This window comes from Gracilinanus agilis, chromosome 1 (assembly GCF_016433145.1).
Source record: "Gracilinanus agilis isolate LMUSP501 chromosome 1, AgileGrace, whole genome shotgun sequence".
Taxonomy (NCBI): domain Eukaryota; kingdom Metazoa; phylum Chordata; class Mammalia; order Didelphimorphia; family Didelphidae; genus Gracilinanus; species Gracilinanus agilis.
In genome coordinates this window covers 63951961-63978343 of record NC_058130.1, presented here as the reverse complement: position 1 = coordinate 63978343, position 26383 = coordinate 63951961, and the positions used below count along the sequence as shown (strand labels likewise).

At 44.2% G+C, this 26383-nt stretch overlaps 1 protein-coding gene across 1 annotated transcript in view; it reads right to left on the bottom strand.

Annotated features, from left to right (window-relative positions):
- Window positions 1-12241: 12241 nt before the first annotated feature.
- EEFSEC (eukaryotic elongation factor, selenocysteine-tRNA specific) overlaps window positions 12242-26383 on the bottom strand; it is a 364013-nt gene continuing 349871 nt past the window's right edge. The window contains exon 7 of the mRNA XM_044669113.1: window positions 12242-13259. Within this exon, the coding sequence (XP_044525048.1) occupies window positions 13066-13259 (194 nt within the window). The 3' untranslated portion in view covers window positions 12242-13065. The remainder of the gene's footprint in view (window positions 13260-26383) is intronic.

Genomic DNA, 26383 nt, shown 5'->3' with positions numbered 1-26383 from the left:
TCTGTCTCTCTGTCTCTCTCTCTCTCTCTGTCTCCCTATCTCTCTCTCTCTCTCTGTCTCTGTCTCTGTCTCTCTCTGTCTCTGTCTCTCTCTCTCTCTCTCTCTCTCTCTCTGACTCTCCCTCTCTCTCTGTCTCTCTCTTCTTCTCCCTTTTCCTCTGTCTCTCTCTGTCTCTTCCTTTCCCTCTTCCTCTGTCTCTCTCTCCATCTCCCTCTCATTCTCTCTGTCTCTCCCTCTCCCTCTTCCTGTCTCTGTCTCGGTCTCTTTCTCTCCCTCTGTCTCTCTCTCCATCTCCCTCTCATTCTCTGTTTCTCTCTGTCCCTCATTCTTTCCCTCTCTGTCTCTCTCCCTCTCCTTTCCCATCCATTTTCCCCCTTCCTCCCCACCCCATCATCATCACCATGGTGCCAGTCTTTTGTTAAGTATGTACATGTGGGTCTGGGTTAGGCAATAAGCCAAGACCCTTGAAGGCTGCATGAGAAGTTCCAAATAGTGGACAACAGATCATACATCATAGGTTTCAAGCTAGCTGGGCTCTTAGAGATCATTTAGTCCAACTCCCTCATTTTGTAAAAGAGAAAACTGAGATCCAGAGAGGGCCAAGTGACACCCCACAAATTGCACAAGAATGGAGAATCAAGGCTCCTCCCTCTCCACCTCCCAGACAAGACCTCCCTTTGGCTCTGCCACGATGCCTGTGTACAAGGACATATGGACAAAAGACAAATTAAAACTAGAATCCAAGAGCAACACCAGACAGATCTGCCTTGTTGAAGGAAAGGCAATGTGGGAACCCCAGGTTCAAGGAGGCAATAGGGATGACTGAGAGAGTGTGGGAGAATGTTTAAGTTTCAGGGCCCAGTAAACATCTCTGACACTTTTGTGGAGAAGACTAGTCTGGGTTGCCAAGGCTGGCTCAAACCATCAGAAGGGAATAGCAATATGGTGGGCTGGAAGGGGAGAGGGATGGCGTGTTGTGAGACAGAGGGGTGGTGGATGGATGGACAAAGCACCAGGTGGTGAACAGCTTTAGTGTAGAAAAGGCCTAAGTGGAGGAGGAGGCATGTCTGTATTGGAAGGCAGGAATTCTCTAAGTGAAAGCCAACTTTTATAACTTAGTTTTACATTTAAGTCCTTTTCACTCTAACGAAGTGATGGGCAAACTATAGCCTGTGGGGCCAGATGCGGCCCCCTGAAATGTTCTATCCTGTTATGCCACATTATTCCTAATATGATGAATACAATGAGTAGGATACAATACAATGAAACTTTGAAAGAGTTACCTTAGAAACAGACTGGCAGATGAACATTTCCTTTCCTTTGGCCCCTCTTTAAAAAGTTTGCCCATCACTGCTCTAGTTTACCAGGGACCAAGCAGGATCCAACTTCTAGCTCTGCGAAGCAAGGAAGGGATGTACTTGCCGCTATCCTCGGGGCCAGAGATGGCTCTTGAGGGCTTCGAGGGAGAAGGTTCAGGCAGCAGTAACCCCAGGCTTACATGCCAGTGAAAACCAGGCTGTAATGCATCTTTGGCCAACACACTCCATTATCACCCTCTGTCCCAGAGACCCCCATCCCCCTGATGTTTCAACATTAGGTACTGCAGGAAGGGCCCGAGGCACTCTCACTTCCTACCCATTGCCCAGTAGTCTGGGGAGCTAAAGGGAAAGGCAAGAACCAAAGGCAGAACCTTCCAAGCTCAAGCTGGCTCCTCCATCAGAAGGCAGAGATGGCTTGCTTTTATTTATTTGTTTGTTTGTTTATTTACTTATTTATTTATTTACTTATTCATTTATTTATTTATTTACTTGTTTATTTGTTTATTTATTTATTTTAGAAATGGCTTTTGAAGACAGTTTCCCCCTTAGCACATGAATCTAGGCGACTTGTCTTGGAATCCTTCCCTTACTCTAAGCTCAGGCCCTGGTTCCAGACATCCCTCCTCAGAAGCCCACCGACTCCCTCAAGCAAAACTGATGCCTGGGCTGGGATAAGGGAAAGGAGGTGGGGCAAGTGTCAGTGCCAGCTCACAAAGGATAGGTGTACCACCTGTGGGAGACCATCAGTTGACTGGGAAGGAAGTCAGGATCTTAAATTCTGCCCCTCAGCACAAGACCTTCCTCTTCTATGACCTCCACATCCCTTACTTTACCACTCTTGGATTCTTTCCTGACGATGCTAGTTTCTACCCCCTCTGGTATTGACTTACTGATTGCACCATCTTGTACGGCAATGCCACGTCATAGCTCATGGCATTTGCAGTTGGGAGGGTTCTTACAAACAGAATGTTTGAGCTGGAATGGGCCTCAGATCTGGTCCCCTTGTTTGTCACAGGGCAAAATGACGTTGCTCCTGGACTTTACTTATTTTGCATACACAGAGAAAAATTCTCTGTTACCCAGGAGAGGAAAGAGGCCCAGAAACATTCATGGCCAACTTGGAATGGTTTAATTGTTTCAGGTGCTTGGGTCTTGTCTCCCCAATTAGACTCTGAGTCCTTTGAGAATAGGATCTTTTCTCTTCCTCCAGTCTTTCCCTCAGTGCCTATCGCAGGGCTGGACACACAGGAGAGTTTCAGTAGACTTAACGACCGACTGAACTGCCCTGGCCAGTAAGATTTTGAGTGGCTGTTCAAGATGGTATGCACCAACATGGTCCCAATCCAAAGCAGTCAATGGTGTAAGGTTCTTGGGCTCAGAGATGGCCAGATACCTGAACTGGGTTGAGGGAAGAAAGAAAGAAGGGAAAGGAATAAGAAAGGCTGGATTCTGATGAGCCTATTAGATTTTATTATATAAAAATAATATTTTATATTATTCTCCATGGATCCAGGATTTTCCCACTAGGGATGACGGATTCTCTCTGGGGTCATTGACAATTTCTTTGCCTCAGGCGATGAAAGGTGTCAAAGACACCTTCTTCTTTATCTTTATTTTAGTCTTGGGAGGATGGATGGGGTGGGAGAGGAATTATCTTTTCCCATTTTGCAGATGGGAAAAATGGAGGCCCCTCCAGAAAGTAAACAATGGTCACCTTCCTGGGCCCTAATCCAAAGTTTCTTACTTTTATCCACAAACCTTGCTTTGACTGAAGAGAAAATAAACTCACCTGGGCTGCCTCGGGAGCCAGGAGAGATTTCTAAAAGCTCGTTTCCAAGGAGGAGGCACCTGCAGGGGAAGAACAGACTAATCCCCGCTCTGAAGCTACCCAGAGAAACAGGCTACCATCAGCCAATCGGAACTGCCAGTCACAGCCCCAACATCTTAATACACAGCATGTAGCAATTAAAATTTCTAATTAAAAAACAACTCAGCAGCCAAACAAATGCTGTAAATTAGCTTTATGGACAAACTGGAGCGGGCAGCACAGGCTTGCTCTTTCAAAGAGCATGTTTAGCTCCCATTCGAGTTAAATGATTCTGGACAAAGCCATTGTTGCCTCTCAGGTCCCCAGTCTGGTAACAGGATCTAAGCTGGAATTCTCTGAACAAATCTCCTTTGTCAGCAGGGACAACATCTCCAAAAGGGGCTCTATCAGCAGGCTTTCTGTTCAGAAGTACCCCGTCTGAGCTTACGGCCACTTGGCCTCAAATGACTGCGTTCTTCCCACACTCGCCCCTACGAGGGGGCCGCCTCGCCCTTGAACAGTTGGGACCCCCATCCGATGTTTAGCCACAGCCTGCCAACCAAATCCCCTCAGACCACCCAGCCAAGTGGTCCAGGTGAGGAAGGGGTAGGCAGGGGGGTCCCCCAGAAGGGAGATCCTGGTCAAGATTTTCTATGCAGGAATATCTGGATGTGGCAAGAGGGTAGGGGCTGAAGGGAGAGGTATTCAGGTGAGAATACTATCTTAAAAATGTCATTTTTATAAATAAAGAAATAAAATAAGATATAAGTAAAAATAATAATTTTTTAAAATGTTTTGTTCAATGTTTCCCAAGAATGGCTATTTTCAAGCCCAGAAAACTGTGTTGGCTTTGGGCTGTGAGGATCCAAGAGGATACGGGTGAGTTAGGTCCTCCTTGGCCTTGATGGTACCAGTCAGGAAGTTCAACACCTTTAGGTCATGCCTGTTTCAGCAATCAGGACCTGAAGGCAGCCAGGTAGCACAGTGGATAGAGCACTGGATTTCTGGTGTGTCAGGAAAACTGGAGTTCAAATGCTGCCTTTGATACTAGCTCTGTGATTCTAGGCAAGTTAATGACTCTCAAACTCCAGTGACATTGGTTTTCTTTTCTGTTTTCTCCAACATGACCCACCATCTCCCAATCTTGGTGCCTTTTTTCCAGGGGTCCCTCATACTGCGATGCTCTTTCTTCTTGCTTTTTTGCCTCCTGAGACTTCTCCCGAGATTCTGTTTCTAGTCCATCTTCTGCAAGAGGTCTTTCCCAGTCTCTCCCCTTGCCTGTGCCTTCCCTCAATGGAGATCACCTCCATTTTACTCCATATAATATCCTTTCGGTGCCTTGCTATTTACAGGCTGCCTCCCTCAGTAGAAGGGGAGACCCTGGAGGGCACAGAGTGTTCTGATCTCTCTTTGTATCATCCGGCACATGGGAAATACTTGATAAATGTTTATTGATTAGTAGCCTCAGCCTCCGCTTCTTCCTTGGTAAGATGAAAGAATTGGAGCTGGCCCCGAAGGTCCAGATCCCCATTTGTGACCCCGTGAGTAGAATAAGGCCTGCTCTCTCCATTCCTCCTGGAAATGCAGTGAAGGTGAAGGAAAGAACTGGGAGGATTGGGCCCTCCACAAGTCCCTGTCCAGTGTCAGCTGGGGACAGAACAATTAGTACTAATCCCGTCCGGGGACTGTGACAGGCTCCCAGAAGACCTCTCTCTGCTGCAATCACTAGCATCCATATAACATCCCGGCCCACACCAGGGAACCGGCTTCAAAATAGCCCAGAGAGGAGGCAGCTTCCAACTTGAGTTACAACGTTAGGTAGACCCCCTGCCCCTCCTCCCTGCTCTCCCAGCACAGATTCTCTTATTCTCTGTCCCTTTCTCCTTGCCTGCCTTGAACCCCAGTCTCTGACCGGTGTTTCTGTTCCTTTCTCTCAGCCAGCTTAGCCCCTGGGGAGACTGACACTGGTCCACCTACTCGGGCTCTGAACCTTGCCTGGGTGCGCTGCTTTGTCCTGACTGGCCGGCCTGTGACTCAGGAGGCCTGAGAATTGTCTGAATCGTACGTTCCCTTTCTACGGAGAGGCTGTAGCCTCTAGCTGGTGTGTCACCGGCTCTCCTGCCCTCTGTATTCCTGAAGCTGTCTGTGTCCTGGAACTGAAGGCCACTGGCACCGCCTCCTAGCATGAGGCCTGGGGAAGGGCCGAGGCAGAGGAGGCAAGGGGGAGCCCCAGTCGAGCTATGCAGGGGGCCTCCAGCAGCAGCAGCCACACAATGTGATAAAAGGCTTCCTCTGGGGGGCACCGGAGGAGAAGGACCACCTCAGGCGGGATGGGTTGCTGGCTGTCCTGCCATGGATTTCCAAATGGCCCGGACTGCCCTGGGAATTCCTATTATTTTCTTGTCCTTTGTTTGTAAATACTCTCTCCAACTGCTGCCTAATTGGGTTATGGAGATAAAAAGGAGCCCAAACAGAACAAGGACAACATCATGTGTACATCATTTTCCAACACTTCTCCTTGGGAGAGGGATGGCTGGGACCCAGACAGGGCCCAGGGACGCCACTGGTGATCTAATTTAACTCACATTAGAGCAGCTTCAAGGCCAGTTTGCCTCCAGGATGTTGGCTGCTCGTGTGTCCAGAGGATGGTGATGTTAGCTGAGCTTGGCCCCAGCTTTGCTTTCTTCTTCATATTCTCTGCAGCAGGAGAGTGAAGAAAGGCTCCTGGAATGGGGGGGTGGGGAGAGGGAAAGTAGGTGGGGAGAGCTCTCTCCTAGAACTTTTGGAAAACAGACTTCACCTGGTGAAACCTATTCTTCTACCACTATAGGTGCTGGGAAGACCAAAGGCTGGAAATCCCTGCAAGACTGAGAGACTTACTGCCCCAGGCTTTCTTTTCTAGAATCCAGAAAGGTAAAAGCCATAGAATAATAACAGCCACTCCACCTTGGAAAATGTAGCACAATAGGAACCATTGGCCTAGGACTTAGAACCTAAACCCAGCCTTCCTAGAGATTTTCTTCCCCAAATTTGGAATCTTTTTAACCATTTTGCCAAAGTTCTGTAATTCCATGTTCATGAAGATACTGTAAGGGACATCTGTATATCAATGGCAGCCTCATGAAGTTGGGGACAGAGAACCCACCTCCTCCTCATGGTCAACTTTCAAAGGAGCCTTTTCCAGGCCTGGGTGCAGTCCTTAGGACCAGGCTAGTGAGCTGCTCTGATTGATGATAAGATCAATCACCTACATTAACTACAAGATCTAGACTCTGAAGGGACTTTGGGGGCTCCAATACACTCATTTTAAAGATGAGAAAAGGAAAGCTTGTGGAGGTGATTCCATTTGCCCAAGATCATGGAACAATGTGAATGTGGGTCTTCTCTTTCCACTGCATCACTTATTTGCTAGGTGCCACAGGTCAAGGGAACACACCAGCCATCTAGTCTAACACATGCCCAAAAGGAATCCCCTCCACAACAAAGTCCTTCAACCTCTTCTTAAAGAATTCCAAGAATGGGAAACTCATCATTTGTCAAAGCAGCCCCTGCTCCTTTTGGGCAATTCTAATTGTTGGGAAGTTTTTCCTAATATCATGCCTAATTTTCTCTCCTTGTAACTCTGCCTTTCCAATGAATGCTCCTGGTTCTGCACTGTAGGGTCAAAACAAAGCTAACCCCTCTTCCAAATGACCTTTCAAATTTTTGAACACAGCTACCATGTCCTCAGATTCCACGGCCTGAAAGCCTTTCTCCTTCTTCATGGTTCTACCCTGGCCATTCTCTAGCTTATCGGTGTCCTTCTTAAACTGCAGTGCCCAGACCTGATCATAATACTCAAAATGACCCTGAACAAGAGCAGTGTAGACAGACTGTCTTTTTTTCTCTCAGAAGCTATGCCTGTCCAGCCCAAGATGGCACTAGTTTCTTTGAGTGAGGCTACTCATATTGTGCTTGCAGTTCACCTCAAGCTTTGTCATAAACTGCTGTCTAAGGAGGCCTCCCCCATCTTGTACTTGTGAAAGACTTAACATTGCTCCTTACTGCAACTGATCTTACTAGATCACGCCTGTTAAGGTCTTTTTGGATCCTAATTGCTAGTGGTCCCTCCCAGGTCGATGCCATCTGCAAATCTGATTGAGTATCATCTACGGCTTTATCCAAGTCTGAGGAAGACGTTAAATAGTACAGGGCCAAGGACAGATCCCTAGGCTACTCCACTGGAGACCCAATGCAAAGATGACATTGAATTCTTAGATGATTGCTGTCCAGACAATTCTGAAACCATCTATTGTATTATATTGCAACCTACATCTCCCCCATCTGCTCTACGAGAACTGTACGACGTCCCTTATCCAACACTTTATTAATATCTTGGTGAACTCTAGCTAATGTGCTTCTTTTGTCTACCAATGTAGTAACCTTGTCCAAAAAAAAAAAAATGGAAATAAGGTTAGTCTGGCATGACTTTTTCCTAACAAGGCCATGCTGGTTCTAGGTAATCCACACATTCCACTTAAGATAGTCACTATCCATCTCTTTACTGATCCTTTCTAGAATTGTCCCAGGAACCAAAATCAAACTTAGTGGTTCAGAGTTTGCAGACCTGTTCTCTTCCCTTTCTGGAAAATTGGGATATTTGTCCTACTTTCATCTTGGTACCTCCCCTGTTTTCCACAATCTTTTCAACTGTTGGTGACAGAGGGTTGGCAATGCCACCTGCTCCTTCTTGGATCTGAGGCTATAGTTCAGCTGGGTCAGGTTCCTAACTCATTCTGGGTATCAATTTCCTATTAGATTTTTTTCCCCCTATAATTTCTAGTGCAAACGTTCCTCTCTTTGGCAAAAGAAACATCCTTGCTCTACCTAACACTCAGAAATTGCACTTTGTAAACCCAAGAGCACTTATGTGTTAATATTGAAAATAGACTGTTATGTAAGTATACTATTAATAAATCATACGATTTATTTATTAGACTAATCTCATGAGGTTGAGGACTGTATCTTATCTGCATGTTGAATCTCTTCCTATTAAGTGGGTGCTTCATACATTTTAAAAAACAGAACTGCTCAAAGTGTTTTGGAAATTATTTAGCACCCTAGCAATGTAAGGGATTATTAATACTGTTCTTTCTTCTAGGAAGACTTATGGAAGGTCAGGGAGCACTTTCAGAAACGGTCTTAATAACTGCCAAGCGTGAAAGGGGCAATGATTATTATCTCCATTTTCTAGTGGTGGCAGGATGAAAATAAGTGATGGGGTTGAGGAAGAAGAGAAGTGACTTTTCTTCAATTTTCTACAATACTTTCCCAGAAATCCTAAACATCAGGACTACTTTACTACTTCTGGGCCATGACTCACTGGTTTTAAGGCTGATCAGAGGCTGCCCTTGTACAGCAACAGTGGTTCTAGAACTTAGGGAATCATTTTTAAATTGGAGCTCTCCAGTTCCCATCTCAAAAATCAACTGAAATGAAATCAAACAACCGTTAAGTCACAGTAAAAAAAAAAAAAAATCTAAGAGTCTTGAGTAGACTACAAAGTTAGTGAGTCAGTATGACATGGCAGCCAAAGCAGCTGGTACCATGTTAAGCCACAGTAAAGAGGAAGTACATCCGAAACGATGGTGATGGTTATGTTGTACTTTGAAGTGGACGGGCCATACCTGGAATATAGTGTCCAATTTTGGATACTATATTTTAGGAATGATATTGTGAAGCTTGTCAAGAGGGCTGGAGGCCATGCCATAAGAGGACTGATGGAGAGAAATGGGATGTTTACCTTGAGACTTGGTAGAGTCATGACAACTGTCTTTAAGGATCTAAAGGGCTGGCAAGTGGAAAAAGGATTAGCTCTGTCCTACTTACTTTCAGAAGGGAGAACTAAATTGTGTATGGGAGATTTTCCTGACAACTTGAACTGTCTAAAAATTAAATGAGCTACTTCAGGAGACTTGAAGTTTTCCTTCACTGGCATTCTTAAAGCAGGGCCTGGATCATCATTTGTAGGGGATGTTATAGAGGGGATTCTTATTTGTGCGTAGGTCGGACAAGATGAATGCTGAGTTTTATGCCTGGCAAATGGTAGATGTTTAATAGATGTCTATTGACTGATGTTCAAATTCTGGGTTTCTGTGATTCTGTAGTGAGAACTCCCCATTGACTACTCACTGCTGAAGGCTTCCTAGGAACTCTGGGTCCTAAGAAGTCTCCCCACCTACCACAAAATGCCCTCATATTTCCAAAAGCTCTCTATTTCTCTCTGCAGTGTGGTTGGGAATGGGCGAAATATCAGATCAGACTCAATGGCCCCTGTAGTTTATTCCATCTAACTCAAAGACTTAATGAACTTTGGTCTTGCATTTTCATGAAAGGCTTTATCCAAAAGGTAGTTTGTTACCCTAAACAGAACTTTATTTCAAACTTACTTGAGAAGGGTCCATGGTGACAAGTCAATCCATAGGGTCACTTCCTGTGACTTCATGTCAGCCAACAATGACTCAGCCAATATGATTCCATCACACTGGCATTCAGGTAGGCCCTGGCCCCTCCCTAACTGCATACCACCCACAGGCCTTCCTGCTCTTGGACTGAAGTCTGATGACCTGAGTTGAAACACAACTGCCCCAAAGCCAAATCTATAAATATGGAAAACAGGCCTTTGGCACTCAACCAGTCCCTCCATTCCCCAATGCCTTCATAAAAGATTGCACATTTAAGAGCTAGAAAAGATCTCGCAGAGGCCATCCAGTCCAACTCTCTTATTTTTAAAATGAAGAAACTGAGGCCCCAGAGAGAAGTCTAAAGGTCATAAAGGTAGTACGGAAAAGAGCCAAGATTTGAATTCAGGTCCCCTGGCTCCAAATTCAACTCTTTTTGAACTACACCACTTTGGGGCTACCTCCCTCTTTGTCCCCCAAACTTGTCAGGCCAAGGATGCCTGTTTTCTCAACAAAGTCAGGAGGTTGTTCTTAGAATCATCTAGTTTGAGGCAGCCAGTATCAGAACCTCCATGATTTATTTATTTATTTTTGTTTTGTTTTTTTTTTTTTTTTTATATTTTTTAAACCCCTAACTTCTGTGTATTAGTTCCTTGGTGGAAGAGTGGTAAGAGTAGGCAATGGGGGTCAAGTGACTTGCCCAAGGTCACACAGCTGGGAAGTGTCTGAGGCCAGGTTTGAACCTAGGACCTCCCATCTCTAGGCCTGGCTCTCAATCCACTGAGCTACCCAGCTGCCCCCCATGATGATTTATTTTTTAAAACCCAACCTTTCTCCTATCCCCCATCACCTGGCCCCTTCACACTACAGGTTAAGGTTTGTGTTTCCTAACATGGCTCAGGATGCTGGGTTCTGCAGCATTTAGCCCCTTCCCCAGTTCCATTCGTTGGTTCCATAGCTTAATGACATAGAGCCAGTTGATCACAACATGACCTTGTTAATATTTTTCTAATGCCATTTTCACAAATTAAAGCATAATGCACCGATTACCGGGATGAAAGCAAAGACTCTGCGTCTGTCTGGAGACCGAATAAAGGAACGTTTGAACATCTGTTCATCCTACAAATGTCTTTAAAAGCTTTGATTTCCCCATAATCATTTGGTTCCACCATTTCACCCTTTTCTGAATGTGTATCAAACAGCCCCAGGACAGCAGCACACGATCCATAGTAATGGCTTGTTGCAATCCAAGGGCTCAAGCAGGCAGCAGTTCCTACTCTGAGAACAGAGACAGAGAAGGAAGAAGTGACTCTGTGGAGCAAAGACTTGTCTTGGAAAATTAACCCGGGGTCAGGGGAATATGCTATCTCCACACCACCTCCAACTCCCCACCCTTCAACTATGCCAAAAGAAGCTAAGTCCATCAGTGGCTCGCCCAGCTAGGTAACCAAATTCACAACCTCAGAGGCTGGGGGATGGGGAAGGTTCTTTGGACAAAGGAGGTCAGAGCAGGAGTGGCAAGGTCTGGAAAGGATTAGGAAGTGAGGGTCCCAAACGTAGACTGTAAGCTCCAGGAGGCCTGGTAGGGGCTGTTTGGTGCTTCCGTCTGTGTATTCCCAGCACCTAATACAGTGCTCTGCACACAGTAGGCACTTAACAAATGGTTGCTGAATTCAGTAAATAGATCCAGGAGTTAAAATGCTACCTTTTCCAAGACTCTAAAATATTTTGATCTCTACAATAGAGGAAGTCATGAAAAACCCTTTAAGAAAATGTGAAGTTACATAAGCTTGTGCATCCAAAGATGCTATCAAATGAAAAATATCATCTGATTCTTAGAGAGGGATGGAACCTCTGAGATGATTGCCCTGTAATGGACAGGCCATCTAGCCATGGACCTGCTCCTAATGTTCTCTGTGCCTGTGGGCAGGTCACTTCCCTTTAGGTCTCCATTTCTTCATCCTGACCGTATATTGGTCTAATTACTTCTATGGCTCCTTCAAATTCTAATAGTCCTAAAAATTGCAAGGTCATATGCCTTCTCCCATCTCTGTCCCTCCCCCAGAGCCATGGATAATGTCTCTTACACCATCAGTACATACTACATGCTTTCTGTCTTCTTAGAAGTGCTCTTAAGTCTTAACTCTTTCATTTTCTAGAAGAATTCGGATACACAAATGAACACGGTCTATGCAGAAGTGACTAGTACAGTTACTTGTTTCTTTATAGAAAAGGAAATGAAAAAATGAAGCATTCTCTCTAGGACTTTTTCATGTGGCTCTGGCCAGCTGAGGGCATTCAATTAATGGACCAGCTCTATTTTGGACAATGATTCTTCCATGCCCCTGGGATCAGGGATGATGTGGGGGGCCAGTTAGGGAATAGGAAGCTATAGCTTGAATGAGCATGAACTTGGGGTTGAGAAGCAGTTCTTAAGAAGAGAAGGGGTGAAAGGGGTAAGACAACAATTGAAAGAAAAATAATCCAGTGGGCAGGAAGACAGAGATACAGACACAGGAGGAGAGGCAGAAAGAGAGAGAGAAACTCTTTAGAAGGGACTCTGGGAACCACTCTGAGATCATAGGATTATATGATTGGAACCGACCTGCATTTTCATTTCCACATCTGATCCCAATTAAACACCACTACAAACAAGAAGAAGCAGCAGTCATGAGTGCCTGGACACGAGATTTATTTCCAACCAGAAATCATGGGAGTCAGAGCTAGAAAGGACTTCAGAGATCAGCTTCACAGTCCACCCTCCTCATGCTGTTCATGGGCTGAGGTACAGAAATGAACCTGGGGGAGGGCAGATTTCAGAAACAATGGCCCAAAGGTGGTTTCCCAGCCTGCAGTACTCAGGAACAATGCAGTCACATCAGAAGATGTGGGTCTGATTCATGCTGCCCAACACCAGCTCTTAAAGTTGGTGCCTCTTGGGAGAGATTTCTTAGGGCTTAACTAGACACAAGGGACAGATATTTTTCCAAAAAGGAATTCTCTAGGTCCCTAGTAAAATTTTTAGTTTGTGAAAAATGAAAGAAATTTACAAAAGAGTCTGATTTACTTTGGACTTTTTCTCCCTGGTGCCCTTTTTTTCTTTCTGATCTGGTTGGCTATTCCCCTGAGCTCAGAAAATGGTGTTCTAGGAAGGTTTACATGGATTTACATGAACCAGTTACAAATGAATTTGTTTGCTCTAGAAAAGCCAAATATCTTCCTTTCACCCCTTGTGAGCCTCAGCCTCAGCCAAAAGGTCAGTTAAGAAACTAGCTGGAAGCCTGATTTGTATAGAAGCCTCTAGCCCACAGCCTTCTAGGCAGCTCAGCTCAGTAGGGGGATTGCCCATCTGGAGGGCGAAGCAACTCAGAACTGTTGAGGAAATCACATGGAATGAGGGTCCCTACAAGTGGCACAGTTAGGGCAAGCAAGAGACCCAATTCCCTATAACCTGAGATTCTTTGGCAGAAGGGCCCAGCCCCTTGGACAGGGTTGCATTTCAAGGCGACTGAACCATTCTCTTCTGTGCATCAAACACGTATCTCTTGAAGTAGAGGCTGATGGTGATATGTTGGGCTGGATCAGTTTTGCTACACACTTCATCCTCCTTGGTCACGTCTCCTTTCCCAGCTTTAGCCCTCTTCTTGGTGGTAGTCGTGGTTAGAAGCTTCTTTGTGTCAGGGTTAAGTCCATCTACAAAATAAAACAGAGAAACAGCTTTATCCAAAAAACGGCATTCCACCGAAGAAAAGCTGATGGTAACATTCAATCTTTTCAAGTAATACTACTTTACATACTTCACTGAAACCCTGTCCCTAGTGCATTACCCTAAGCGTTCTAGATCTGTATTCTCCTTTTCTTAAGCTGACATAGTTTCCATTTCTACCCCTTGCCCTTAGAATAACAAGAGTTCTCACTTACAGTTTACTGAGTGTTTCTCTGTGACAAAGCATTGGAAGTATTATTATCCTCATTTTGTATGATGAGCAAATAGGCTCAGAGTTGGAACCACGTGCCGTAGCTATTAAACTGATGGGCTGGAATATGAACCCGTCCAAGTCCAGGGAGTTGTTTTCTTCAACCCATGCTGCCCAGCTCGGCCATGTGGCCTCCCTGGCTTATCTCTCTCTCAAGCTAGAAGCCGCCTCTCATAGGCCTGGACACGGTTTTTAGCCCAACTCATCCCTCATCATTTTACCCCCCATCGAGGAGAAGGGGGTGGAGTGAGAAGGGGGCAGGAGAAAACACTGTGTTTGACAAGGATTTTGGCTTCTGAACCTGGAGATTTCCCCTTGTCTTTGGCTATTTTCAAACATAAGTGCCATGAGATTGATAGGAACAGGCCAAAGTAGAGCGCTCTCCAGCAGAGATCAAAGATTGAGCAGGCAGTGGAGGCCGAGTCGAGGCTGCGGGCAGGGGGAGGGCCTGCTCCAAGGAGGTGCTTTGAAATGGACCCTTTCTTCCCCCAAAGCAGAGTCCAGAGAAGCCTGCTGGAAGCCGGGCTGGTGCCGCCTCTTCCCTGAATGTCGTTCTCCAGCACAGGGCCAATTCCATTTCAGGCGTTCTTAACCTGTGGCGTCACTTCATCTTAGAGACTTCATCAGTTTCTTTCCTCCTGCCCCAAAATTTGGACTGGCATTCTCATACACTGGGGAAGAGAGGCAGGAGGGCTCTCCCACAAGTGAGCGACAGCAAGGGGGACTGAGGGCCAATTCCAACAACTCTACATTCTGGATTAATTCACTGGCTTGGCTCAGACCGGCAGCCATGGGGTGGGACAGAGAGCCGGTACCAAAACTGGTTTCAAAATGAACCCCCTCCATTTTCTTCCTTTCCCAAACTTTGCCCTACCTCAGTAGGAGTGCTCAGAGCACTCTCTCTTCCTGTAACTACTTAGAAGTACCCAGAGATACAGGTGCCCCAAAGGGGCCATGACTAGTGGAGAGAGCCTGTTTTCTGTCTGATGCCAAGGGACATCTAGAAGTCCCTCAAAGTCTTCTTTATTTGTTTACATTAGTGGGGTTTTAACTCTTGCACAGAGGGAGACATGTCAAACTCATAGACTATTGCAGCTGGGTAGAATCTTGGAGTCAATCTTGTCTAACTCCTTCATTTATAGGTGAAGAAAGCAAAAGCTGGAAGTGATCTACCCAAGGTCACAGAGCTAGTAAGTGGTTAAGGCCACAAGTCAAACCTGGGCCTTCTGATTTTAAATCCACTGCTGTCTTTGAACTCAAATTTAAGGTAAATTGGGAACAGTGAAAGATGGTATTTTATTAAATAGTTCTGGATTGGGGCATTCTAGCGCAATAGTACATTCTTCTCCTCTTTTGATCTCTTTCAAACATGTCTAAACTGTAACTTAACCATTAACTTTTTAGTAAAATAATAAGTAAAATCAGTCAATGACAGAATTTATATGAAAGCCCACTGAAATCTGGAAAGTGTCATTCAAGTGATAGGAACTTGAATTTGCCACAGGAAAGTGCTGGGCACAAATTAGCCTTATGAACTTAGGCAATCAATTTCTCTTTTGGGGCCTCCATGTCCATACCGGTAAAATGGAGTGAGAAGTAGTATAAGATGATCTACAAAGCTCCTTTTTGCTCTGACATTCTATGTTCTGCCCTTTAAAAAGGAAACACCTGAAGAATCATAGGGCTTCTTCCTGGAGAGATGTACTTTCTCCAATCAACAGTTATAAAAACAACCGACATCCATCACACTGAAATTTTTCCTGGTTGTACTGTTGCTGGGTTTTTATTGACAGAAGCAACTTAAAAAGGGGTTAGTTTCACTTCCTGGTTCTTCCTGCTTGGGTGAAATCTTATCTAATTTAATATACTCTTGTCTTTAAAAATTTTAAATAAAAAAAGCTATGAAACATTATTTGTGCTGGGTAGGAAAAAATTTTTAATACAACCTTTAATGGTGATACTTGAGATAAACTGGGCTCTATAAAGAGCAAGTCACAAATACTCTGTGTATATATGTGTGTGTGTGTTTTTACAAAAGGAAACTTCCCTTCTTGCCCAGGCAGCAAAATCCCCAAAGCCAAGGCCAAACTGTGTCTAATCTGTAGACTCCACACCCATTCCGTTCAGACAGGGTATTGTGCAAGGGTAGTTAACAGGAGAGATGGAAGAATGTGTAGATCCTACAAGTGAAACCCTAGGCTGCTGGCCAACCCCAGTTCAGGTATTATTAAACTCACAGGTATCTAAATTACTTAATCAGATCCCCCCAGCCCTCATTCTGCAAACAGATTAGGTGGCTGGCATCAGACCCTGACAAATGGCATTTGCTGTTTTTTTCTCTCTGGTGCCAGGAGGTCTATGGGCTGAAGAGGCTCGGGAATACAGGGCGGCTCAAAGGGGCAGGCCGAGAGAGACAGGCGGGGGCACAATCTCCATTTCATCTACCTCCATGGATTTCTCGCGTTACACACAATGCATACTTTACATTTTACAAAACCAAGGAAATGAAGGGAAATATATCTGTCACCAAAGAAGACATCAGCCCTTTAATAGCTGAAATGACGGATATTTTTAGATGGAAGTCTAGTTTAACTTACTAACTTACATTAAGGGTCTAATCTCTCCTGAACAATGACTGTGTTAGCTTGAATACACAGTGAGAAATCTGCTCCATTAATTAAGTGCTGTCTGTACTACTTGGATTTGTAGCAAATATTAATAGATTTCTTTCTCTCCGTTGGACAATTACCTTATTTTTCCCCAAGTTGCAAATGGATTAAGCTGAACTAGTTCAGAAGGACTTCTGTATCGCCGCCCTAAGGGCTCTAGCCTATATGTGGCAGAAAAGTACGAACATATTACTATTATTAACAATGATCTGACACGGCAGGGTTGATCATCAGGGACTTCTCCGGCCCATCTCATGTGTCTCCTGCCATTACAAACAAACAAACTCTTGTGAGTCTGAGCACTGCCCCAAAGCCGCTCGGAGAGAGGCTGACTCCAGGTTCTAGCTAGGGAGGCAAACAATCGGCAGCCTTTAATCTATCCCTTTCCTTGACTGTCTGGTGGCTATTATTTTGCAGCTTTTCGTGCTTTGGGGATGGAGCTGCTGCCTGGCTACTGGAGCTGAGAAAGGATTAGAGACGGCTGGTGTATTTCAATCCTAGGAAGCGCAGATTTTGCAACATTTGATTAAAAGGCAGGGGAATGGGGATGTGGCCTTTCAGGAGCAGCTCTGGATGCTTTGTAGGTATAATGTGGGCAAGAGAAGGAGGGACCCTACTAACTTGTTGGTCTGGTTGTGTCCTGATTTTCCTTCATTCTGAGATATTCTCCCCATAAACATTTCCACTCCAAGACGGAAAGTGCTCTCTCTTCTCTCTGTGCCCTAGTTCCCCAGGCTTGGACAGGAACCTAGAATCTCCGTGATTAGAGCCAGTCACAGATGGTCTCAGAAGGGACAAAACAGGGTTCCTTTCCCTTCTTGGTACTCTGCTTTCTCACTGCCGAGCCCAGAAGGCCTTTATCCCAAAGAGAGCATTTCCATGGATTCCCTCAGGCTAACAGCCCAACAAAAACGAAGTCTTCTAAGCAACCAAATCTACAGAGTTTACAAAGCCCTTTAAATGCTCATTCTGGTCCTGTGAGGCAGGCTGGACAGGCATTGTTGTTCAGTTGTGTCTGATTCTTCTTGACCCTGAAGATCATACTGTATCTTTGCCATTTCCTTTATCATTGGATTAAGACAAATGGTTGAGTGACTGGCCCAGGTCACACAACTATTACATATATGAGGCTGGACTTAAACTCAGGCTTTCCTAACTCTAGGTCCAGTGCTCTCTTCCCTGAGAAATCTAGCTACCTCTAAACAGGCACTATTGTCCCCATTTTATAGGTGAAAAAAACCAAAGGTCATGAAAAGTCCAGCAATTTGCCCAAGTATGGCAGGCAGGAGAGCACGATGCAAAACCCAGGCCTTCTGGCACCACTGGAAATCTTGCTGGGTTAGATGCCAGAAGGCCTGGGTTTTGCATCGTGCTCTCCTGCCTGCCATACTTAGGCACCTCTACTTTGCAAATGGCCACCAATCTTTACCAGCATTAGTCCTAATACCAAATTCTCCCTAGGCTAGAAGACTTTGTCATTCTCTCCTTGCCATCAGCCTCACCACCCCTCAGTACTTCTTTTGGTAGGTATAGAAGTAGATTACTAATAACCAAATGAACTCAGGCTACTTTTTCTTCAGGGTGTTACATTACTCATCCTGCTTTTCACTTGGGAGGACCCTTCCTCAAGAAAGAAAGGTATCCATATGCCTGGTCAAAGTGCAGTGTTGTGATTCTTCCTGAGTTCTACCACCAAGGCCCTGGCATCCATCCATCCACTTGTGTGAAATATGCCCATCTAGGTCAGAGCTTTAGTTCTGAGCCCTTTGGGCATTTTGAAAAGGGAGAAGCATTAGGAGGTTTTTTTTTTTTTTTTCTGCTTAGAAACTTGATATTTAGCTTCTTATCTATGCTGAAGTCCAGATGAAGAAACCATCCTATCAGCAGGCACAATCCCCAGCCCAGGAGACTCAGGTTTGGCTCTGCAGGAGGGCTGGAAAAGTGGATTTTAAAGACAGTCTGGATAAGTTTTTAAAAAATCTTGCCTTTTCTCCCTTCTACTGAGTAAGCATGTGTCTGGGTCTTCCCATTCCTGGACACCTTTACAGATAATAACTCAGGCCTGAAGATCAGTCCCAAAATGTTCAACAAAATGGGGCTTAATTCTGCTCACATTTCCTTACGCTGCTCACAAATTCATAAAATGTTAAACCTGGAGGAGCCTTCAGAGGTCATCTAGTCCAATCCCCTCATTTTATAGGGGGGCTCTTTGGTCCTGCTGCTTATGCTCCCCATAACACTCAACTGAGACTGTGGTGGTTAGCCTGTAACCAGGTCCTCAGCCTAAATTATGGAAGAGAAAGGAGAAGCAAAGCCCCCCAAATTGATTTACAAGCTTTTGGTCTGATTTCTCTTAGGCACTGAGTACATATCTTCAGTTTAATTATAGGTGAAATAGCTTTGGAAAACACAAAATGCTACAAAACTGTAAGATTATATCATCATCATGATGTCTTGAACACTGTCCCCAACTCTTCCTATCAGAGTCCTACCTGTTATGAAATTCAGCTCAAATGGGATCTTTCCATGAAGTTTCCCCATATCTATCCTCCTTTGCCAATACTGGTGAAAATTATCCTTCCTTGGAATGACTTAAAGTCATGTGTGCCACACAGATTTATCATGATATTATTTATATTAGAGTTATTTGGATTCACATTTTAATCGCCTTCAATTCCTTGAAGTCAGAGACCTAGTGTTACTTACCTTTGTATGTGTCTGGAATATAGTAGATGCTTAAATTGAGGATGAATGAGTCATTATCATAGCCTTTACAGAATGTTAAAGCTGAAAGGTACAGTTTACTTCAATATCTTCATGTTTATGGTTAGGAAATTAGGGTCCAGAGATGCTAAATGATTTATCCAAGGTTATACAGTAAGCCAGCCGTAGTTGGTACTAGAATCTTGGGTTCCCGGCTCCCAGGGCATAGACCCTTGTAATCAGTGCCTTCCAGCTGTGATATGGAGGATAAAGAGCGCCCATTTGCTCATCTTTATGGACTATGTACATATATTTGTAATGATAAAGTCTCTATAATAAAATGCTCTTGGCAAAAAAAAAGATACAGATAAAAAACACAAAAAGAAGTTAAAAAAAAAAAAGGATACAGACGTTTAAAAAAACTAAAGTAAACCAGAATGAATTTCTTGGTGCCCAGGCAAGAACCAGCAGGGAGAGGAGGTATCACTAGAACAGCAATATTTCGAATAGCATATATCCAATCCACCCAGAATTCTAGACCACCACCAGCTTGTGGGAACTCTAATCTCAGAAGAATGCCTTCAGTCAAGGCTACTGGAGAAAATATGCTGCACTGGGGACCACAAGCAAGCAGCTGGAATGGGGGTGGGGGAGAGGTAGAGAAAGCTGTCTTTCCCCAAACTCTCAAGGGTAAAGCAGACATCTATCCATCAGGACACAGTAACCTATTAGGAAGTTCCTAACACTTCAAGAATGTTTTTGGACTGTTTTCACTAGCCAACAGGATGGGCAATCTTTCCTGACTCCTACCTTTATGACAAAACCAGTTGCCACACTGCCCTCCAAAAACCTCTAATCTCATCTTTCCATCTCTTCTCTAAATCCCCAGCCTTTGAATGGCCTTTCCATCTTGATAGCTTCTCTAGCTTTGATGGTATAGGATTCAAAGTTTGGATTCTTTCTCTAGGATCTATACACACACCCCGCCCCCCATCTTCTCTGGGAATGAAGGAGGCAGTTTAGAGTGGAGAGAAAGGAAAAGACACTCCCTTGTGCTCTAAAGCAGAGAGGATCAGATCCTTAATCCTAGGATTAAGGGCTGGAAGGGACCCTAGAGATCAGATAGTTCAATTATTTTAAAGATGAAGAAACTGAGGCCTAGAGAGTGATCTGTGCAGGAATACACAGATAGTAAATAGTAGAGCTGGGATTCAAATTCAGGTCCTCTGGATCTAAATTTTAGGGTTTTTCCACTATAGCATTCTGTCTCTCTTGCCTCTGAAGTTCTTTCTAGTTCTAAGTCTATGATCTGGACTTCCTGCTTTCAGGTATGGCAGAAACTCTTGGCTGATTTCCCAGTAGTGCAAGATGATAGAGAAATTCTTGGTTGGTATCCAACTAGTATGAGATGACGGAGAAGGGATAGAAATGCTGTATCACAGCCAATGGACCTGAGAAGTCACAAACACTCCAAAAAGCTGTCTTCTAAGAAAACCCCTTGGGGTAGATGCCGCCATCTTCTGGTTATTGAGCAAATGCTAGTAAAACCCTAGAGAAGGTGGTGGAGGTTGGAGGGTGGGGGTGTGGAAAGGAGAAGGAAGAGGATAAGAGACAGAGGCAGTTTTAAATTCGGGGTGCTGACCCTGAGTGAAACATAGCCTATGGCAGTTACTTGGGAAAATGCTTCCATGGAGGAGGCCGTGGCCCTCGGAAACCAAGTGCCAATTGTGCACAAAGGCACAATGGCTCTTGCTGCACTCTTGCTGGCGATCCTTGAAGGCACGTTTTGTCTCTTGGCTTTTGCTGCTAGTAATCAGGAAAGAATGCAGGAAAACAAAACAGTTTCCCAAGTGCTGCTTGTGGGTGCCATAATTAATACACTCATCAAACAGTCCTGCAAATTGCTTCCAATTGCTGGCGTCACTTTCATGTCCCAGGCCAGACTGTTAAAGAAGGGTCCTCTTGTCCCAATTCCATTTACAGTGGGAAGTCCCAGCTTTGGCCACAGTGGGAACCAAGTCCTTCCCAAACAGTTCAGAGTAATTTGTTCTGTAATGGGTCCCTGAGGTACACTGGCCAGTTTAAAATGCTACATAATTTTCTGCCTTTTAATTAGAGGTTGTTAATAGATTTAGAACAACAACAGCAGAAACCAGGCCAAACAAAAGGAGGAGGCTTTGAGAAGGAGGGTCACAAGTTTCCCTTCCTGGGCTAGGTTTTCCAAGAGGAAAGCCCAGAGTGGTTTACTCTGAGACTGTCCTTTCTCTCACCCTGGACAGATGGTATCTGGGAGTCTTGAGTAAGAATTTTTTACCCTGATCAATGGCCACAGAAGTCTCCATGTGCTGATGTTAAGCAATTTGGGGTGCAAAGACTCCATCTTTGGAACTTCAGCTTTTAATCTAAACCAGTATAAAGAGAATTTTAGCTCCATTCAAATGCCAGGGCAAACTCTAGGTAGGCATCACTAGTAGGACAATGGGAATGCAAAATCCCAAGGATCAGGACACATAGGAAAGGCACTGGATTTAATATCAAAAGACTTCAAATTGAGTCCTGAATTAATAACTGTGACCAAAGGCGACTATGTGGGCTTTGGGTTTTCTTCCTTGCAAAATGAAGACATCTGATGAGCTGACCTCTTAAGTCCTTTCCACAACTGACACTGTGATTCTGTTAGCAATACTTGTTGTACTTTTAGAAGGAAATCATCAGCTACTGTAGATCTCCTCATTCATACAATGTGCCCTTGCTGGCCAATTCATCCAGCTGGGTTCCAAGAAGTCCAGGTATTCCTAAGAGTCCTGTTATAATGAGGAACCACAACTGTTTTCTTAAGTTCCTAAGGTTAGTACAGCAGCACAGAGACCAAACTGGAGAGTGTCTCCAAAGATAAAGAGATGAGTTTTGATTTTATTATGAGCAATAGTGGTAGGAGGGAAAGATAACATAGGATTCTGAGCAGGATAGTGTTGTAATCACATTAGGAAATTACTCTGGTATAGTGGGCAGGATGGATTGGAGCAGAAAGACCAGTTAAGTAAAAGATTATTGCAATAGATCAGGCAAGAGAAGTCCTGAACTAGGAGTGTGCTAGTGAGAAAAGAGGGGAAAGAATGAATATCTGACACTGGGAATGATGGGATGGATGACTGACTGTACCACCATTTAACAATGGAAACCCCTGGGGAGGGAGGAGAGTTAGACTAGTAACCAGAATCTGAGGATATTATTTGCCACTCTCCTATACAACTGGGCACCTCAATGACCTAGGATTATTTAAGACCAGCTGTGTTAAATATGAGGTTTTTTTCTTTATGTGGTTACTGTGATGACTGACCAAGTAGGAGGCCAGTCTCATGGACCTATCCAGAGAAAACATTGCTCAGAAAAAATATGGGGTGGATCATAGTTATTTTCTACATGGAGAGGGATTTGCCCAGGGCTCTGGACAAAGAATGGAGTTCAGACATAAGCTCATTTTGGTAGAAGAGTGCTTGTCTTCTTTTTGGGGACCTTTTGTACTGTTTAACTAGAGGTGAGAGCTTTAAAGCTCATGCACACTCCCTTAGAAGAGTAAGATGCTCTGTGGGGAATTTGAGGGAGTCACAAGCACCAGTGGAATGAGGCCTCTCGTTGTACTAAGGAGGGGATGGGGCAGAGAGGAGAGTTTGCCCTTGGTAGCCTAGCTTAATGTCAGCAGGAGCAGCTAATATTTCTGTGAAAGAGATGAAACAAAATCCATCAACAGCTTTTTATGCTGAATCTTCATAAATATATGTAATATCAAGAGGGAGGGGAGGAAAAGTCCAGATTACCAAATTCGAACCAGAATTCAAGTTAATTTATCGAATTGATTCAAATTAGAGCCCAGATGTGGAGATCAATCTGTTGGTCTTGCCTCTATGGGGAATCATGCTGGCTAAGCCCCTAATTGAAGGTGGGAATGAACCATCTTCTATGGGGTCCCCTTGTTGAAGCCACCATCAGCAAGAGGGACTTTATAATAAAAAATAAAACAATTAGTCAGTTTAATTTTCATTTTTTATATGTCTAGGATAGGGCTTTCAATACAGTTAGGGGGAGGACCAGATTTTCCTCTCCTCCTATATATAATGTGTGTAAACAAATATGCAATTTGCTTTAAAAAGATAAGGTGATTAAATTTTTATCAGCCTTGTACTCTGTTGTCACCACAACAAAGGGAATTAGGAAGAGGAGGAAGACAAAAAAAGCTTTTTATTTGAATTGTGCTCTCACCAAAGGTTCTCCACAGCACACTCCATGTTCTCCAAACGGGCCCTTTGATTGCTTTTTATTCAACGTGTTTGCATTTAGAGCAATCGCAAGGAAAGAGAACAGGCCACATTTTGATGTCTTAATGTTCCTTAATACCTCCTTTAATTTATATTAAGCTTCTTAACTAGGATGATGAATTCTTCAAAAACAAAAAAGGACCTTGTACAGAAATCTTTCTCACACCATGTAAATTGAAATTATAATGTATTCATGGTTTTGGAAGAAGGGGGGTGGGCAACTAGGAAAACACATACACAAATATATTATTTGGAAGGTTCTTCATTAATAAAGAGAAAAAGCTCACCTTAAAACTGCCTGGATACCATGCTTGAGCAACATGAACTAAGATTCATATAATTACAGGGGGAAAGAGAGGAAGGTGGGAAGGAAGATGAGGAACCAAATGTGTTTTCAATCTTTCAAATAAAGTTTTCATTTACTTACTTCAAACCTATATAATTCTTGCAGGATGCTGGAGATGTTGCTCTTTTGGTTACTAACAGGGAAAATCGGTTATGAAAATATCTTCTGAAATGTTTTTTAACCTGTGAATTCCACAGTTTTTTTTTGTGCTCCAGTTATCAAGCTTTGTCTTGTCAGGTCACATATTCACACACAAATATACATGCATGCACACACGCACATGAGAATGGCCTTTCCCATTTAAGCTCCTTGAGGATAGGGAACTATTTTTCCTTTCCTTTGTACTCCTACCACTTAGCACCATGCCTGACACATAGAAAGTAAACTTGAAGGCTGGGGATGGTACTTTTTTCATCTTTGCATCAGCTAGCACCTAGTAAAGTACCTTGGCCCCTAGGTAAGGTGCTCAATAAATATTTGTGACTGGAACTGAATCACTTACAGGTAGCCCCAAACTTTGAATAACCTACAGGTGGCCCCGAACTTGGGAATGAGAGAAAAATGGAGAGGCCTGTAGTGAGGCCACTGAGCCAGCCGAGAGGGGATGCAGCCAAGAAAGCTGCCTTGTTCAAAGTGACTTGCAACAGAGAGGTGGATGATTCAGAGATGACCAACAAACTCAAAGTCTGAAAGCAGGGTACAGAAACTTGAGCAGTGGACAAGTAACAGAGTACCTTTTTGTTGTTCAATTGTTTCAATTGTGTATGATCCTTTATGACCCCATCTGGACTTTTCTTGGGAAGATGCTATTGCCATTTCCTTCTCTGGCTCATTATACAAAGGAGCAAACTGAGGCAAATAGGCAAAAGTCACTTGCCCAGGATCATATGGCTAATAAATGTCTGAGGCCAGACTTGAGCTTAGGAAGATGAGTTTTCCTGATTCCAGACCTGGTACTCTATTTACTGTATTAGATACCTAGCAAATTGGTATGCGCTGTGTTTAAGAATGAGGCAAATAGGCCACTAAAGATATACATTTCTAGTTTTGAGTTCTAGATTTAAAATAGATGATCTTTGCAATGTGTGAGTAGGAGAATGTGCATGAGTGTGTGTAACCTGGGAAGGCAAAAGGCACTATATAGTTGGGCTTTTATTAAAACACAGAAATTTGAGATAAAATAAACAATTTCTTTTAATTACCAACATAAACTGAAATCATAAGATGTTAAGCTGGCCAGGATAACAAAGAGGAATGAGGATGAATGGTCCCAGGAACCATGTAGGGGAACTCAAGTTGTTCTTCAGCTGTTCAGTGACACATGTGCATAGATGTGCTTATGCTTCATAGATGTGCTTATGCTTCAAGTAAACATTAAAAAAGTAGAAAATCCATTTTTGTACTTGGCAGTAAAAGGAGGTCAAGGTACTTCACTATAGTGCTGACATCTATCCTGGAAAAATCTCTGGATCCTTTTGGTGCTTGGAATTTAAATGTCAGATTAAAACACAATACAACATATGGAGCTTAGCTTGGGCTATGCGATTAGCCAAGAGTCTGGTTCCATACGCACGTTCGTACACCCGCCCAAGGAGACACGTCAGCCAGGGATGGTGAGGGCTCCTGACTAATGCCCTTCATGCCCATCCTGAGGGACAGCAGCTCCAGAATGGTTTGGCCACAATGTTCTCTCCACTGACAAGCAAGTGACCCCTTGTTACCTCCCATTTTAATCTAGCTCATCAAGGCCAAGGAATTATTCTGGTTATTTCAAAAGTTAAATTTGGAGTTTAGACACAGATCGAATCCTGGTTCTGATACATACTGGTTCTACGACAATCAGTCTCTGTGCTACGTGTGGAGAAAGAAAGACAAAGGAGGAGATACTTCCTACTCTTTAGGAGTTTACATTTGGGGAGGGTAATTGATATAAATAGTTTATAGATTGTGTAAAGGGAACCCAAATACAGAGGATAAATGAACATAAATATAAGGTAGTTAAATGGAAAGTGGGTGAGGGGGATCAGGGAAGGCTTCATGTTGAAGCTGGTGCTGACACCATGTTGTGGAGGGACTCTGGGGGGGAAGATGACGAAAGAGCAAGAGCCTAGAGACTGGATGAGGAAGGCTGTAGGGAGGAAGAGTCAGGTTTTTGTTTAAGGAAATCAGCGTGGCAGCCCTGCAGAGGAAGGGCCAGAGGGGGACAAGAGACTGCAATGTCTAAGAGAGGTGATGAAGGCTTGACCGACGGAGGGAAAGGGCCACGAGGAAGAGAAACGGTAAGATGTGGCTCTGACGGCACGCCTGGGATGAGGGGATCGAGGGATTATCTGGACTACTCACACCCACACCCACACCCGCCAGGTGACGCAGAGGCGACAACGCAATTGCACAGGCGACGGAGCGCACATACATGTGACAGAAAGCACACAGATTAATAAGAAGGTGGCCAGAGCACAACGGAGAGGACACAGAGGGAACATGTAGGCTGCTCCCTATTCCCAGGAAAGAGAAACAGAAGAACAGAGAGATCCATCATGGGGAGAGAAGTAATCGAGTGAGAGCCCGCAGGTGCAACGTCCGGAGGTCCCACGGGAGGCCCAGCACGGGGATGGCCCTCCAGGCGGAGAGGGAAGGGCCCCGAGGAGTGTCCCCAACCAGAAGGGTTGTGAGCTGCAATCCTGGACATCAGGAGTCCTTTAAAGTACGATAGATGCGAATCATCACAATTTCCATCCAGAATCACAAAGCTTTCCCTTTCAAATCAGACAAAGAAAACAAGGAAAGAAAGGCAACAAGATTTAGC